At 34.7% G+C, this 19021-nt stretch overlaps 1 protein-coding gene across 1 annotated transcript in view; it reads right to left on the bottom strand.

Moving 5' to 3' along the window:
• Positions 1-19021, bottom strand: part of ADGRV1 (adhesion G protein-coupled receptor V1) — a 506381-nt gene that overhangs the window by 343391 nt on the left and 143969 nt on the right. The window contains exons 53-64 of the mRNA XM_029942597.1: positions 18461-18607; positions 15793-16048; positions 13957-14159; positions 12551-12727; positions 11753-11935; positions 9778-9957; positions 6128-6292; positions 5463-5580; positions 3595-3718; positions 2588-2726; positions 2209-2394; positions 1633-1865 (exon numbers count right to left, since the gene is read on the bottom strand). Coding sequence (XP_029798457.1) covers positions 1633-1865; positions 2209-2394; positions 2588-2726; positions 3595-3718; positions 5463-5580; positions 6128-6292; positions 9778-9957; positions 11753-11935; positions 12551-12727; positions 13957-14159; positions 15793-16048; positions 18461-18607 — 2111 coding nt within the window. The remainder of the gene's footprint in view (positions 1-1632; positions 1866-2208; positions 2395-2587; positions 2727-3594; positions 3719-5462; positions 5581-6127; positions 6293-9777; positions 9958-11752; positions 11936-12550; positions 12728-13956; positions 14160-15792; positions 16049-18460; positions 18608-19021) is intronic.

Raw genomic sequence — 19021 nt, 5'->3', positions numbered from 1 at the left:
ATAGCTCTGAGCCTGGAGCCTGCTTCAGATTCTCTGTCTCCCTCTCTCTCTCTGACCCTCCCCTGCTTGTACTCTGTCTCACTCTCTTTCAAATATAAATAAACATTAAAAAAAAAAAAGAAGAAGAAGAAAAAGAGAGTTCTGCTTGGATAAACTGCAAGAAGAGGCTCCCATGATACTGTAAAAACATTGGTCTGAGCATCAAGATACCCCAGGGGGCCACTGAAGGCACCTACTTGGCCAAAAAAAAAAAGCCCCTTTACTGGTAATGTCTGCCTCTAAGGGCAGATTCCGTCCGGTGTGGTGTGATATGAAGATGCAGAGGACCACTGGCATCCACTGAGACTGCCTCCACTACATTCAAGAGTCGAACTGCTTTGAGAAGCGCTCTAAGAACTTGTCGGTGCACCTGGCTCCATGCTTCAGGGATGCCCCGATCCTAACACTGTCACAGGGGGTGCATGCCAGCCCCTGAGCAAGACTCGCACTTCAACAGGCTCAAAGTCATTAAGGCTGCTAGCACCAAGAAGCAATTCCTTTAGTTCTGAACACAATAGTTATTTTTCCAGTAAAAAAAAAATTAATTCCCATTGCCAGACACAGAATCATTTCTGGGAAATTTAAGACAAAGTGTACACAAATCCACAATATTTTTTTCCCAGTGGAATGACATATAATGTACCTAAGTCATGTAGTGAAATATTTTAGTTGGGAAAAGCTTTTAAAGCATGGCATTCATATAACAGATGCAAAAACACTGTCATGCACAAGACAAATTCCTTTGAGAGTCACATAAATATAGCTTCGCATGAGGGGCTCAGTTCAGTGAGTATCTGACTCTATTTCAGCTCAGGTCATGATCTCAGGGTCTGTGAGTTTGAGCTCCATGTCGGGCTCTATGCTGACAGCACAAAGCCTGCTTGGGATTCTCTCTCCCTCTCTTTCTTTCTCAAGATAAAAAACCATATAAATGTGAACATGATTCTAGTTGCAGATTCTGTGTAATCTGTCAGAGCAGGAGTGCTCCTTAGGCTACTCCAGCAGTGGGTATTTCGGCATGCATAGGGAGTTTCTGCCTTTGTCCATCAAGTCTGCTCCCACTAAATCAGGGAGTGAGACAGGCTCAATATGATTAATTCTTGATCTTCAACAAAATCATGGTGCACAGTTAACAACTATCTTTGACCCAAAGTTTTCACCACTTAGAAACTGCCAGTGGTAAGCAACCACCTCATTCCTCCACAGAAGATACTGTGGCCTTCAGAGATACCAAAGAAAGGATTCACTCAGTCCTTTCACAGGTATAGAGGCAGAGGGAAGGGAAAGTAAATTCCACCACACTAGCTCTCTATGACCTCCATTTCCTCACCAAATCATTACAGGCCCATGACATGTTCAATTCTTTGAGTACCCAGAGTGAATTCTCACAACAAAAACAACATACTTTCAACTTTCAGGGGGAAAATGTATTTTATAACACTACATAATTAACATTCTTTATCATATGTCCTGTCCCTGTCACATAAATCTGAAAAAGAGTAAGTTCAGTATTAAGGCCTACACAACATATTCTCTCATTCTCTCTCTCTCGCTCCCTCTCTCATTTGTTTTCTTTTTCCTAATTTTCATTACCTTCCCAGGAGTTCCACCTTTGTAATTACTAGAGAAAATTCCTCTGGGCCTTCCGGAAGACCATCATCAAGTATTTCAACCTGCACACTTTTTGCCATCTCCTGTGCTTCAAAGAGGAGGTCCCCCACCGCGGGGACAAAGTCCAAGCCTGCCTCTGCTGTCCCACTCACGGTCTCATACCAGAGTCTCACGAGGCCAAATGATCCACCTGAACGGGTGACTGGGATGTTCACCTATGCAAGAAGCAGCTTTTATTGGATTTGGACGTTTAATCGACCAGACAATACTTAATTTTTATCATTTCTAACTAAAAAGCCTATGTTTACCAGGGTTATGTTAAGATTACATAGAAAAGTATAGAATTTATAGATTATATCTTAAAATTAGGATCTTAGGAAATTAATCAGTTTGTGAAAACTATGAAATATGAACAAGGAAACACTTTGTAAAAATCACTCAGACTATAACTTGCCATATTAAGTCTTAATATTTAAATTAAAGCTTAATCCAACTTTGCAAAAAGAGATCACTCACTAAACTAAAAATGATATTTAAGATAAGGATTTTACACTCTACCCTTTTGGCTTCTTCGGACACTCGAAGTTGCTCATGTGAAAAGGAGAATCGGCCATAGGGAAAGTCACTGGCCACCACTGTGATGCTGGCAGTGCTGCGGGATTCACTCAGTATCCCCCCCTCACTGACCCCAGTGAGCTGAAACTCATAGAAGCTCTTCTCCTCGGGAATGTCATCATTCAAAGCCTAGAGAAGGACACAAAGAGCCATTAACATTGTAGGATCGATAACATTTAAAGAAAAATACCTATCATGTAAACAACAGCAACAAACTCAGGGATATCAACCACCGCCAACCACCCCACCACCTACACAGATACACACACACACACACACACACACACAACACACAAAGGGCAGAAACCAGTAATATTGATACCTGTATTATTACAACTGCTGCAGACTGTCCATCTTGCATGGTCAATTCTCCTGATATTTCAGCAAATTCTCCCACAGAAGGAGGGAATATCCTCCAGTACACGGTGACTTCCCCCCAAATCACTGAGCCACGAGTGATGCTGTAATAAACAGAGGTATAATCAGGACATATTTGTTGAAATAACTTTTCCTAAATATATCTCCTAAATATTTTCTCTATCTTTCAACAATAGTATGGGCAAAACCCATATTCTTTTAAAGGCATTTAAAAGAAACTAATTATAGACTTTTCATGTAATACACAAGGTGCAAAATACGAATAGTCTAACACAGTTCTCTTAAAAATCAGCACTTGACACATGAACTACTAAAGGAAAACTATCAAAAAGATAAAGTATTAAGCCCAAATTCAGTTGTTTCATTGATAGCTATCCCACTCTTCATGACAAAATTTGTAATAAACAATATTGTCTATGATCATACTACTTTAGTTACATATTAGGCCCTAATTTTAGAACACTTAGAATCATAAAATGTTTGATCCACAGGATTTTCAAAGGAATGATTTTCTAGCTAAGACATAAGGTTACAGAGAGGAAGTAAGTCTCTTATTTGACATGGTCGGTGATAGAATGGGGTGAAAGCATCAGATCTCCTGATGTTAACTCAAGGTGCTTTCCATGTCATGGGCTGTGCAAATCACCCAAGTAGCAGTCACAACTGTTCGATGTGAAGATTGGTGAATATGCAACCATATGATCAGGACATTTTTGTTGAAGCTCTCCCTAAATATTCTTCATGATCTAACTTCAGGATAGGTTAGCATTCGTCCTTAATTTTTACCATAATTTTTTCTACTTTCCATGGGATGTTACTAAAATATAAAATGATGATGCCTGAAGAATATGTATATAATGAAAACAACGTACTTATGCATAAAAAGACTGATGATTTTAAATAGAAGTTCAAAATCTCCACCTAAGCAAAGAAAAATCATGAAGCCCTTACCTGATGATAGAAGTACCATTATACCTTCCTGAGGGTTCCCCAATGAGGACATGCCTAGATGACGGAGCAATCCCAACTTCTCCTGATGTTCCCTTATCTCCCCGAATGATTATTGATGCGCTACCTGAGTGGAAGATGATGCATGACATGTAAGAAGCAAACACATGTATTCGCTTACTATATGGCTGGCAAAATTCTCAGCACTTTACATATACTAATCTTGTGAGTCAGTGGTCATGACAATCATATAAATTAGGTACTAACATTATCCTCACATATCCTCACTTTACAAATCAAATTATTTAAGCACAATAAGGCACTCAAGACACTGAGGCATGTTATATGCCCTAGATCATATTTAAATGAAAAAGGGCAGGAGAAGGTGGGCAATAATTCCACTATCACTCTTACGATAAGTGAGTACTCTTCTACCATTTGCATTAATTCACTTCTGCAGTAACTATTTTGCAGTTCACTGCAACTAGCTATATGGCAAAAGTAAGAATGCTAGAGGCATTTTTGAGTTTTAATTTTCTGACTCTGCAATTTGCTTACAAGATTTTATAAAAAAAATGAGTCAAATATTAAAGAAAAATTATAGCAAGTAATATGAAGTAATATGAGTATTCAGATTATAATTTAGCAGTTACTTGAAGGAAACTGTTTCCAGAAGCTAATATTAGGGTCTTATGAGACAAAGGACTGAGTCACTATATTCTCACTTTTCATTGGCACCAAGAGTGGTTTGTCATGTCCAAGTATGCCACAGTTCAAAATATATTATGAATTTTTTATATTAGTAAATAATTCATCCTCAGCCATAGGTATATTCTTATTCTTATGTCTAGTTAGTCTATATGACCAATCCAACATTAGTGTGATGTAGACAACTGAGGTAACTTAAGATGTATGGAAGAATATGGTATAATCATATGACTCCCTCAGAAGTTTGTTGGAAAGTACTCCAGAGAAAAATGCATTTTTTGGCCAAAAAAGAATTCTGCTCCATAGAATGGAGCTGCTGATGGCAAAAAAGGGGCATGTACGTCACTAAGTTTTCATATCAAAGTTGCTGGGCCATTTTTTTTTAATGGTTATTACTGTCTGTACCACAGTGCAATCACTTTAGAACCATTAATCCTTTCCCTCCAGATAAGAAACAATTTTTCATATGGACCACAGACAAATAAGAATTATGATGCTTATTTCTGAAATGTCAAAATATCAAAGTAATCACTTTCAGATGAAAATAGACATAGCTAGGCTGAAACAGACATAATATGCTAAGTTTTAAAATAATATTTTATTATAAATAAAGCCATATGTGACAATTAGAAATACATGTAGAATGATATGTTATCATATTCCATTATCAACATTTCAAGTAAATAATTCCAAACACATTTATAACATGCACATCATAAAATGGGATAACTCTGAACATGTTCTGAAGCCTGCTCTAACACAGCAACTAACTATGTAACTGAGTGTTTTTAATTTTTAATGTAATTAAGGCTTTTTCTGCTATATCTTTTTGAATACTTACATGGTACTCTGTCACATTTAACCGGTCTCCTATTCATAGACCATTTAGGAAGCTTCCATATTTTATTTTATAAACAACACTACAACAAACATGTTTAAAAAATCACACATCTAGGTATTATAAAATCACTGACATATGACTTTATCAATTCAGGTATTAGAATTTCAGTTTTAAGAATTCTTTTGCTGTCATACAAGTGGGAAATCTTATGTTTCAGCAAACATTTTCGGAATTATGAAACTTAACTTTGTAACTATTCATTATTTAGTTATATTCTCCTGAGTATCTACTTTTTAATTTCTAAAATGTGAATTTCTCTTACCTTTCATTGGAGATATTTCTACCTCATCAATTGGTATCAGCTGAATGGTAAAATGCCTATCCTCCTCCAACACAGTATCATGAAGCGCATGCAACGTAATGGTCTTTTGAGACTCTGTCTACAGCAAATAAGAAGAATAAGAAATTTTCTGGATTGATCAAAGCCAAACTTTGAGTGTTCTCATTAGTAGAATAATGTTTATGTCCATAAGCATTTGTTCAAGTGTGTCTTTTTGTACCTTAGAATTATGAGTTGCTTCTAGAACAAATTACTATGTAAAAATTAGCACTGACTATAAATCCCATTTAAGTTTTTAATTGGAAAGAAGGGGGAAATTAACATAACCCCTAAGTTGTCTAAAAATACATGAAAACTCGTGATCAAATTTACACCAGAATTACAGAATGGGTGGAAATGGGGATAACTTCCAGATGTCCAGTCGATTGATGGGATCAGGAGACGAAATGTTGAGAAATGGAGGCAGTGTCTGAAATTAAATTAGATTTCAGACATCGGGGTGGGGGTGACTTTCCTCCAAGATGCATATGATTTCAAATAAATTCTAGACATAGTAAATACTATCATATGAATTCATAAGCCATACTGTGGGAAAAAAACAAACACAAGTTCAAGAAAAATTACAGGCGTCCTGATGCTGACTATACCTCATCAAAAAGAAGTGTCCCATTCAACGGCCTGAGATCATTTTTAGCTGTCTCATCTATGGTCCACTGAAGTCGAACAGCTCCTTTTCCTCCAAGGGACCGGACAACTGTCAATGTCACATATGAATCAGGGTCATCAGACAAGAGAGATTCATCAACCATCACCTAAAAGAAAGAAAATACAGTAAGTGGGGGGAAAAAAGGAGCAGGAAAAACAATCTTATTTCTATTTGCAAAGACTGCAACTTTTCAGACGAGATCGGGCACATTCAGGGTGGTAATGGCCGTAGACAAGACTGCAACTTTTCAATTTAGATATCTGTACATGGCGAGTTACAATCATGTGGCAGAAAAAAAAATGCTTTACCAAACCCCATTTCTTTTTTGTCCTAGACACTCTGCTACTTGGCATTTCCTAGCCTCTCCTGTAATAAGGTAGAGCATGTGACTGAATTCTGGCCAAGAGAACATACAGGAAGTGATGTATGTTCCAACAGTCTGCATCAACTTCCCATAAAACATTCCAAGGTCCTTTTTTCTCCATGTGCTGGGTGACTAGTGAGGACTTCCAGGACCCAGGACAGAGTCATAAAGGAAAGAAGCTGGTCCTTGAGATACCAGTTGGATAAGAGGTATCCAGAAGACCCTGCTAAAACCAAGGATGTAGGGCTTCTGAAGGAAGAAAAAATAAACTCTTACTATCTTAAGGAAGTAAGATTTAGGAGTTCTTTGTTAATGGAGTAAGGCTCCAGAGATAATACAGACTGCAAGTGTCCTCCTAATTCTGCAATTTGCCAATTTTAGTAAGTCCAAATTTATTTATATTATTTTATGTTTTTAATTTATTCTCAAGTTAGCTAACATACAGTGTAGTCTTGGCTTCAGGAATAGGTCCAAATTTAAAAGAGGTTTTTATTAACCAGACAGAGAGATGGAAATTCAGTATGTTAATTTACTTGTACTATCTATTTTTTATACAAGTTCCTTATTAAGAGACTTGGTTGGATGGAAATTGCATACACTGATCTGGGTAAGCCAAGTGCAAACTGAGCCTAAAATATCCACCTGTTACGTAAATACAAAAATATATAACAATGCTTCATTTTCAAGACAGATACCTAAGTGTCCAATACAAATTTGGTTTGTTTTTCATGAGATTTTGTACTGGTTCCAAGAGCAGAGACTTAGAGCCAACTAATATTTATTGAGCTTCTTTCTTTCTTTAATGTAATTTATTGTCAGATTGGTTTCCATACAAAACCCAGTGTATTGTGCTTCTAGTATATGTCAATCCTGGCATATACCTTATCTTATTTAAGCCTCACAAAAGCTCTAAGAAATTTGGAAGCTGGATATACACACATATATGGAAAAGAGACGCCTCCCCTTCTGGTTCAGATGTTCTGACTCCACAGCCAGTGCTATTCAGACCACGTCTCAGAGAACAAAAATATTAAATAAGAAACCAAGTGAGAAAGAAGAAACCTGCTATAACCTTATCATTCATATATAAGTCCTTTTTGTTTCCAGAGATATTGACATGACAGTTTAGGTTTCACAAGATTTGTTGAACCTGTGCTATTGCCAGTACTTAGGTATAGTTACCATACTGCCCTCGTGAGCAGCTTATTTGTTCTGAAAGATTTATATTAATAATCTCTCTTCAATATTGTTCAGTTCTAAATCTAATCTGTGTCATCAAATAATGCTAACAAAATGTTCACTATATGCACAATACTGTGTATCTTAGATACATGTTAAAACCAAAATTTTGTGTTATCAAGAGCCTTTGGCAGTAAGAAACACAGAGTATAAAAAAAGGCTAAGCAACAAGCTGCTGCTGATACTACTAATGAAAAAAGTAGCAATTGACACCTCCTATGTGTATGAGTCAGTTTTAAGTGCTTTACATACATCGACTCATTTACTCCCCACAGCAAAGCTTATGACAAATAACACAGTAGGAATTGGGTGACCTCACTCTCACTTTAGACTATAAGACAAATTGGAAACTTAAGGTTATTATAGTAAGATATGAGTTCTCAGGCTAAGGGTGCACTAAAGTTTACAGGAGTAGTTAAGATAAAATAAATGAAACTTACTTATGAATAGTAATATAACTCTTCATTTTCCCTAACAGTGGGAGAAGCTTATACACATACCGTCTAATGCCTAAGAGTCCAAAAGCATGACAAAGTTAAAGGCAAACATTTATGTTAAGGTTTTACCACCAGAGATTTGAATGAAACCCTGAACCTTTTATCCACAATCTCAGAAGCTAACAGACATGTTATAAAAATTAAATAATATTTATATGGATTAAAATATTTTTTACATACGCAAAGAAAAAAGCATAGATGGAAATAAAAAAACCATTAATGATGTCTGTATCGTAGGTTAATAATATTACGGATGCCTTTTACTCTCTTCTTTATGCTAATAGCTTTATGTTTCCAAGACTTTTCATGTTGTTTAAGAAACATTCACAGCCACTCTTGTGAATCTACCACTCCTTAACAAACACTTCTGCTTACTCCTTTCCCGAGAAAGAGAGTTTTATAAGGCTACAGCAGAAGTGTGTCCTGTCCCTCTCATGGTTCCCATTCTCTTATGAAGTTGAAACTTCTTGACAATAAACTATTAAGTAAAAAAAAAGAAAAAAAATGAAATTGAAACTTCAAAATCTAGTCAATATGTGATTATTAGGGTTTATTTAAAATTTGGAGCATCTGGAAGCCCCGCTCTAATGGGCAAGTTTTAAGTCTAGCCTTTCATCCACAAAACAGTAAAGTCAATGAGCACTGGGAACAATCTGTTTATTATTTTAAATGATCTATTATGAATTACTGAATACCTGTAAGTGATCCAGTAAAGGGAATGGTGACTTACAGATCCAGAAAACTTGTGTATATCAGGATTATCTAAATATAATTATGGTTATTTCACCTTGGAATTTCCTTTAAAAGAGTGTTAAAAATGGTGATATAAAATCATGTACTAATTATGATATCCTTTTAACAATTTTTAATATTTAAGATGTAGAGATAATTTAGCATTAGTCACCAAATCTGGCTGCATAAATGGTTACGTTTTTTCTCCCTTAGCCATTAAACCAATAATAGTAATTGGCTTCCCTCTTGCAGGTCCTGGAAGAAAACAACCAATGGGAAGTAAGAGGGAGGAAAGAAAAAATACAAAGTAACACTTTAGGGGGGTGACTGTGGTGTTTTGTTCAATATAAGACAGAGTACCAGAAGGGTGGGTAAAATAAGTCCCTCCCCAACTAAATGCATCCTAGGGTGTAACATTTAGATCCATGACAAAATCTTCCCTTGTGATCAGGATGGTAGTCTGGAGCAAGACCAGCTGAGAACACAATGTATGGACAGAAACAAGATCTTGGTACCTGATACCCAATAAATAAGAATTTGTTCCCATTGCCTGATCTTGAATGACTCATTACTGTCAAACACAGATTAGAGGACTGGCCCTTAATTCAACAGCCAACCAACCTCAAGGACTCTTGAGCAGAAAATCATGAGTGGGAGGTAATAGTTTTTTTTTTTTTAATAAAAGATAACTTTCTTCTAAATTTACAAAACAAATTAGCTTACGGGAAGCCACCCTCCCCCTGATAATATTTAACTTACAGTCTTTTCTTCAAATCCAAATACTCCAAACGGGGAATCATTTTGTGGAATAACAACAGTTACCACAACATCATCGCCAAGCCTGCCACCTCCAGTCACCTTGATTAAGGAGATATTGAATGTCTCCATGAGTTCAAGTTCAGCATCATCGATTATGGTAATTTCTATCACTGCAGTAACCTACAAAAGAAAAGAAGGAAGAAAGAAGGAAAAGGAGGGAGAGAAAGAAGGGAGGGATGAGAGGAGGGTTAAGAAGCAAGGAGGATATCATGTAAAAGCAATTTTTGATCACATATATTTAAACTTTTAGTTGATAAAAACATAGTATAAAAATATTTTGTCCCATTATATTCATAATATTATTTTAAAATCATATATATTATTTAGTATTTCAAATCAAAAATTTACAGTCTATTATTTTCAATATAAGGGAATTACATAGTAATAAAATATAGTGTTATTTATGTATACAAAAGCCAATGAAGCCTGATTCTTGAACAAAAATATTTAAAATGACATATAGGCTCTAAAAACCACTGCACAAATATAAACCTTAGTATACTTAGCATTAATATTACCTGATATACAATGGTACCATAGAAATGACCATGGCTTCGGCAGTTAGAACAAATACCTGTGGTTTCAAATATCACTCTTACAATGTTAAAGAAAGGTAGGAAGAAAATGTTTGTGATCAGGATTTTATACATTTATTAAGGTCTATGTTAAACATTTTTATAACTTATAAATAAGTAAACCTTGGCCCAGCTTGTGATTTCACTATTGGTCATAAAAATATTCTACCTGTATCTCTACATTTAAATTTTTTTCTATATCTCAGAGGGAAATTCCAGTATTTTGATACAGACATTTATAGAAAATGATGTTTTTTTACATAAATCTACCTACGACCTTTAATAAAAGAGAAAAATGAGAAATCTGGATCCATACTCAGAAGCAGAAACCTGAAGAAAATCAAACGCTAAAATGGAACCTTATTAAAATGTAGGCACCTCAACTCTATACTGTAAAATACAGAATACTTCCTTAGAGGACATTAACTTTAAGAGTGACAGTGATCTTAAGGTACTGTTAAATAATAGGACTTCAACCTCATACACGAAATAAAGTGCTGGTAATATAGTAAAGGTGGAATGCTACTTCGAAGAAAAATCAAGATATTTGTTTCTACCATTAGTATAAAAATCTCTATTTTCCCTCCTTTTAGTAGGAAATGTTTTAAAATTCTAAATTTGTTAAAAACTCATGATTTCAAATATTAATAATAATAGACCATTATGTACAGGAAAGTCTAACCTGTATGCTTATTTTTCAGCAGCAACTAATAGGCTGATGCATACTGTAGAAATCTGTCTCAGCAAAATCAGGCTTCATATAGCATATTACAAAATGTTCAGTTTGTAAAACTTATAACTCTTAAAGAATACTTTGACCCCAATCTAAAATATTATTTTTCAATTTTTTATATCTGATTAATTTGCCTCTTCTCTATCATTTTAAAAAGTCTTGTTTTTAATTATCACAAAAATTTTTGGATATTAAGTAATAAAATGTCCACATGTTTAGTGCAAATCCTAAACAAGTTATCTGTATTGACAAGCATTAAGAAATAAAGAGAATAAACAAAACCTAAAATTCATAGGAATTATGAGACTCATGAGCAAATTTTTTATACATTCTTAGGCACTTCTACGCCATTCATTATCCTCCTTTAACTTTGCCTTAAAATTAAATGAGGTAGGACAGTTCAGAAAAGGGTGAGATTTTTGTTTCTTTATGTTCTCTTCCTATGTCCATTAATAAATTATATTAATCAATAAGAGTTCTGTTTGGCTTAATATACAAACAAAAAGTGTAATACATTTAGCAGTCACTAATGCATGTTCATTGATGGGTATCTATAAGATGTTTCAAGTACAACCAAAAGTTGCTAATATGTTCTTAATTAGCATACTTGTTTTTCTGCAAATTCAAGAATCCCATGAGATGGCTTAAAGTCTTCCAGGTCAGCACTACCCAGTGTTGCTTTCCAGTAAACATTTACTGCCCCAAAGCTTCCAGCCATCCGGACGACAGGAACTTGAAGAATATTCAGCGGGGGAGGCAACTCATAGGCAGTAATAACTCCACCAAAATCCTTTAAAGAATATAGTTAAATACAAGACAAAATTAACATCTTATATGTCATCATCACTTTCCTTTTTTTAAGCTTATTTATTTATTTACTTATTTTGAGAGGCGGGGAGAGACAGAGAGAAAGAGCGAAAGAGTGGGGAGGGACAGGGGGAAAGGGAAAAAGAGAATCCTAAGCAGGCTCCATGTTGTCAGCACAGAACCCAATGAGGGGCTTGAACTCATGAACCAGAGATCATGATCTGAGCTGAAATCAAGCGTCAGACAGGACACTCAAATGTCTGAGCCAGCTAGACGTTCCATCACTACTTTCTAAATTTATTATTTCTTCTTCTATTTCTTTTATTTCACCCTTTAAAGTAGAAATCACTAGTCAGATATAAATACGCATAGTAGGTGTTTTCAGAATTCTTAAATTTAAATTTCATGAAAATATACCTGCTTAACCCTTTGGTCTAACACAAGAGAATTAAGAATTAGTCTGTAAGACAAAATTTAAGGCAGGTATTTATAAATATCTATAACTAAAACCAATTATTTTGCAGAAGATATATAACATTGACCAAATCAGCAGGTAGAAGCATCTGTATTACTATAAATACAATAAAGTTCATCTCACTGTGGTAACATGAAAGTTAAAAATTCCTCTGGGATCATCATTTTCTTCGATCATTATCTCAACTATTTCCATCCCAGGTCTCCGCACACTTGGCTGTCCTGCAGAAAAGTCAGAATTCACCAGGTACACCACAGTGATGTTGACAATAAATCCTTCTTCCAACTCAGGAGCTTTATCCTGGGGGTGGGCGGGGTGTACAAACAGGAGACATAGTATTCCATTTTTTAAAATATATTGAATTTGCCTTGGAAATCTGATTACTTTTCAGTAAAGAATAATTGTCCACCGGAATGGGCACTTCTTCCATACATAAAAACGATTCCTTTTTATATTTTGATACTTTCCCACTGACAACTTCAGAATCTTAGGGGATATTCAAGCTTATCAGTGAAGTTTTAACTGAAGTCTAATACTCATTAGCAAGTAAAATAATTTTTTTTTAATCCACACAATTTTGACTATATCCTATTGAATAGGCTTTATGTATATAATATCCCACAAATATAGGAGAAATGGTAAATGCTGCTTACATCTTAAAAGTAAAAGTTCTAGACTTGTAAATCTAGACATTATCCTATATTCTAATTAACTTTTCAAAAACTGTTACTTTATTTTGGAATAGGTGATAATATTTTTCAAAAAATAGAAATAATGCACAGTGAACGGGAAACTTCTATTCTGTCCCATTCCTATGTCCCTCCTAGAATGTCCTTTCCAGAAGCCACTGTTACCACTAATATTAATATGGCTATTAGTATCACCAATATTACTATGCAATATTATCTTTATTTAATAATATATTATACATTTATCATTAACATTGTTATATATAATATGGTAACACATACTACAATATTAGATATTATATATTACAGATAACACTAATAACCACTCTGTTTCTTGTGAATTAGTACAGATTATACACTTATTCTATTATATACATGAGAAAACACTAAAACCAGATCCAAACCATCTGATGAATAATCTTTATTTTAATAATAATATCATGATATGAAAATACTGTACTATCAAACCAACAATAAAAATAAGCAGATTAACTTAGGCATTTTATTCATTCACTAATTAGTTCAAAACAACTAACCAGCAAAAGAGTGGATGGAATGAAATATATAATCAAATGTAAATTCCATGCTTCAAAGGTCATTCAAACAATATTCTAGTTCAAAAATAAATATACATCATTAATAAACATATTAAGTTTACCAGTTATAAAAAATACTCATTTGTTATTATTAAATGTTAGGATGGGTGAAAAAATTAGAATATTCACAATTTTACATGTAAAAGCAATCTTTTCAGGATTTTTATCTTTAAGAGCATTACAATTTTATCTTTAGGAGTATTTTCTTTTATTTTACATTCTATTCATTGCAACCTAAACTCACCGGCAAAATGGCAACTTTGATGTAAGTTTCTTTTATGTTTTCTTTCATCACTATTATTGTTTCTTGTAACACATAATCTTCATTCTCAGTAGCTTGATTATCGATATGCAGTAAGAAATTGGGGTTAGCCATCAAGTGAATGGCAATGTCCCCAAACAGTCCTTTATGTCGAACAATTGGTAAATGAAGAATGGTGATGTTCTCTGTAAAATACACATGCCTCAAATAAACAAGCTTTTCTATTTGTAGGTGACACCATTCCAAGCACTTTGGGCGGAATTTTCCACACTACCCCAAAGTATAGTCCCAAGTAAGATTTTGTGCTTTGTCCCCCATGTCCCCAAAGTTGTGCCGAGAATCATCATACATCATACCCCAGTTCCAAACTCTCACTTCAAGTTCTCTAATGCACCCGTCTATGTTGCACAGTATCATGTACCTTAACAGAAACTGCTGAAAATCTTAAGTACCTATGTGAAGGTTGACGGAGGTGCTAATTACAAATGCAAAGATTTTTCAAAAAAGAAAAAGTAAACACACAGAGTTATCCTTTAATAACTTAATGATTAGATGAACAGTCAATAATTTTGATCTTATAGTGAGGTGTCTATCACAAGGATCTAAGTATTTCACAGCGCCTATTTCTTATTTCATTTCTTTGATTTTTAAAATTAAATTTGCCTTGTAAATGGGGGGAAAAATGCATGCTAATCTTCCCCACTGTTCTGTGAGTTTCTAAGGACCTACAACTATGTCTTTGTTTCCAGAGAACACAGCCAATTTGTGGCACTTACTAGGTGCTTCAAAGGCTTGTTGAATGAATAAATGAACATATTCCAATTCTACTGCTTTGGTTCCCATATATACAGACAAAGAAAGGCCCAGATGCATAATTAAATGCCATTTTTTCCAGTCCACTACTTAAATGAAAGGGCCTTGAAAGATGTCCATGTTCCTGTCTGAAAATTTTAGAGCCTTTGCACAAAATATTCGAAATAAATACACATCATGTATGTTCAAATACGTTTGTTCAAATAAGTCAAAGGGCATTTATCTAAAAAATATATTTATCCTACAGCTGATATAAGCAGTTATTTAGGCAGAGATTTTAGCACTAAGCTTAAAGGAAATAGACTGATTACTTATACTTCACAGAAAAAATATTATTCTAATTACTGCTTTGGGGTTTAACAATAGCTTGAGTACCATGTGCATTTCACTGTGTTGCTTATTGTTCCCTATAACTGTTAAAAATCTATAGAGAGGAATCTAAGTATGGAAAGACAACAGACAGATAAAGGATGAAAAAGAGGAAGTAAAACAAACACCAGTCACCTTTACTGCAATGACTTACTAAAATATTAATGTTTCTATTATGATAGTAATATCTCAAAAGAGTAAACATATTTCTTATAGCACCATTACTGAGTACATGATCATAAAATTTAATAAACAAAAAGTAAAAGGATTAAATATGATCTGTCAAACTGAATATATGTAAGTGTGTATGTGTGTGTATGTGTGTGTGTGTATACATATATATATATATAAGTTTATTTATTTTGAGAGAAACAGTGAGTATGGAAGGGGTAGAGAAAGAGAGAGATGGAGGGAGGAAAAGAGAATCCCACGCAGTGCTCTGGAGCTAGAAGGAGGGTTTGAACTCAAACCGTGAGATCATTACCTGAGCCAAAATTAAGAGTTGATGTTTAACTGACACCTGAACACACACACACACACACACACACACAAAGGGACTTATATTCCTAGTAAACATTAGAGTTAAATTACCCAATAAAATTTACTAGAACCTGAAAAATATTTAACAACACTTACCTTTAGGCTCTGCTACTTTAATGAAGAGAAATTCAGCATGCCAACCCACTAAGCCGTAAGGTGAGTCATTGGGCAGAGTCGTTATCACAGATCTGTTTCTTTTCTGATCAATAGTAGCACCTTTAGATAGGTCCTCAATCCCTTGTGTGGTAATATGAACGAGTTTTATGGTCACAATTTCTGATAACTCTGGTACATCATCAGCAAGAACAGTCAAAGTGATTGTAGACAGTGCCTGCCCTTCAGAAAATGATATCTAAAATTTTAAAGAAAGAAGGTTTTATTTATTTTGTAATTATCACTGTGCAGTAAGAATATCAAAAGATTAAATTTTCTTTCAATATGGACCACAACTTAAATAACAAGAGGTATTTAAGCAACACAATATGATTCTACAAACCAAACAAATGCTTTTAATATTAAAAGTGAAAGATTGCTAGGAAAAAGAAAAGGGTAAAACCATTACTGAAATTCAACCTGTTAAAATCTATAGCAAAATTGTCACATCCTGAATCCTACATTCTCTTAAAATATAGAGTATATAGTCTCTCAGGGAATCCAAGTCCTAGATAACATATTGAAAAATCTATAAAAGTAAAAGAAGGTAACATACTAGTTTAAACATTTTTCTCTACAAAAATTTTGCCAGGATTGTTATTTCTTTTGGCTAAAATACATGTATGATTTAACAATAAATGAACCAAAATAGAGTTAGAGAAAGACAAAAAGAGATACAAATTAGAGTGTCTCTCTCTCTCCTCCTGTTGTATCTTGACTATCTAGAGTCAAATCCAAATTTGCTAAAAGTCATCTGAAATCCTTTCTGATAGGGTTCCTTTTATGTCATTTCCCATTGCTTCCCACCTTATAACCTACTCTCTAGCAGCAGGACTACAAGTTTCAATCATTCAAACTAGCATTCCAGGCCCATTTTGTTGACACTCATCTCTCCACCTCAAATGGCACCTGATGATATAAAGCAAAGAGCTTTATTAATAAAATCAGGGTCTGAGCACTACTACCCTTTGGTGAAATCCAAAGGGTTATATATCACCTAACACTATTATTATGTCACAAAGACAAAGTTGAAAATCTGGGAAAGAGACCATAACAGCCCACAAGTCTAAAATATTTACTATCTGGCCCTTTATGGAAAAAGTTTACTGACTCTTGAATAAAAATAATTAATTCCTCCAGATACAGTCTACACTTAAGATATTATTATGCATTTAAACTAGAAATCATTTTAATCATGCTGATATAAGAAATATTAATTGGAGAAATATAATTCAGAACACACAGAACCTGACAGATACAAATTATAGTTTTGGTAACTTGCATCAAAGTAAATACTCAATGCAATAAAATTTGCCATAACATTTTTAAGGCACTGCAGCTCTAATCTTCTAAATGATACAGAAGCCTAGAAATGGTAGATTCAACACACACCCATCTTTTTTGAGATAATTCCATGAGAGGCCTTTTATTTATTTATTTTTCCATAATATTTTATTGTCAAATTGGTTTCCATACAACACCCAGTGCTCTTCCCCACAAGTGCCCTCCTCCATCACCACCACCTCTTTTCCCCCCTCCCCCTTCCCCTTCAACTCTCAGTTCATTTTCAGCATTCAATAGTCTCTCAAGTTTTGCATCCCTCTATGAGAGGCCTTTTAAAAGAACTCTTCACAGAAGCACTTGGGGAAAATCTTATGGATAAATCTATAAAACCCAAGATGAGTCAAGAACACTACCCATCTTCCAATTAGGAACTAAAGATTCTTAAAACCCTCTCTTTGCGAGTCATTTACTTTCTGACCCAATCTGATTCCATTCTTCAACCTCTGCCCCAATTTTAAACTATCTGCCAATAGTAGATAAAGTGAATCTCTGCCCATATCCCTTCTTAGGGCTGGTGTGCCCATACCCCAACTTGTGGGAATAAAAGCTTTTGTGTCACTGGGAACTGCCTTCAGCTACAGTACACTTTCACTGAGGGTTATGCTCCACCCAGAAGGTGGTGTCAGGTGAAGGATGGCTAAAACAGGGATGCAAAATCTCAGCCTCCTTGCTCCCACTGGAAAACAACTCTGGAAAACTACAGCTCCAGAATTTCCTCACAGACTTAACCCCAGGTGCAACTACCCAGGGACCAATGGCCCCTGTGTACATTCCTACCTTCATTGTTTCCTTATAGGCGTGTCTACCCAGTAAACTGCCCACAACTCTTAATCTCAGTCTATCTACAGGAAACTCAACCTATATCACTCAGCAATTCTGATCTACTTTTTCATACGTCTATCTTACATATATTCATTCCCTATTGACTGCTTCCATTTTATGCAAATCTTGAAACCACATTTTTATCTCCAGTGTAATTGGTTTTAGCCTTCTGATGTTACACACCGCGATCTGGCCAACTTATGTACTGAACCTAAAAAGAGAGGACATTTTTTACAGATAATTTGAGTATTAAAGAATAAATGGACAAAAAATCACAACAATAAAACTAACCTTAAATTGTATCCCTCTCTATGGTGATTAGTAGGAATCCAGTGTTGACATGGTCAAACTCAAACACTTCATCCATAAGGCAGGGTTTGGTCCCATGCATCAATAGTAACCATAATTTAAAAGTGACTCTCCTATAATTTTGTAAATTACATACCACTCCTGAGGTAGGAAATATATCACTAATACTTCCATCAGCTTCCCACGCTATAGTTATACGACCATATGTTCCTTTTAAGCGCTCAACATTCAAGGTCACTAGGCTATCTTGCTCCATTTCTTCCACTTGCTTATGTAATGAATTCTGAAAAATACACAGGAAGTCACAGGGATTAATGGACATTACCTAAGCAGACTTTTATTTTGTGCTTTTATGCACGTGCAAACTTAACAGTACTAAACAACATGATGCAACATGAAAACATGATATAAGTGAAAAACAATAGTTAAAAAAAAGCAATAAAAGAGGACCATGATTTTATTTCTAAAATATACATGTTTGACTAAGTAAAAGACTAAGCTAAATTAAAATGTTAATTTTTATAGGATGATGTTTACTTCATCTTCTTCTATCTAAAATTTTCAAATGAACATGTTATTTTCATACCCAGAAAGCATATACTTTTTTGAAAGTATTATATACATAGTGTACAACGTTTGTAGAAATTAATGGACATACAGTCAGGAGATGAGGGAAGTCTTTTCCCCCTGTGCAACT

The sequence above is a fragment of the Suricata suricatta genome, chromosome 6 (genome assembly GCF_006229205.1).
Source record: "Suricata suricatta isolate VVHF042 chromosome 6, meerkat_22Aug2017_6uvM2_HiC, whole genome shotgun sequence".
NCBI classification, from domain to species: domain Eukaryota; kingdom Metazoa; phylum Chordata; class Mammalia; order Carnivora; family Herpestidae; genus Suricata; species Suricata suricatta.
This window is presented reverse-complemented; position numbering and strand designations above follow the sequence as displayed.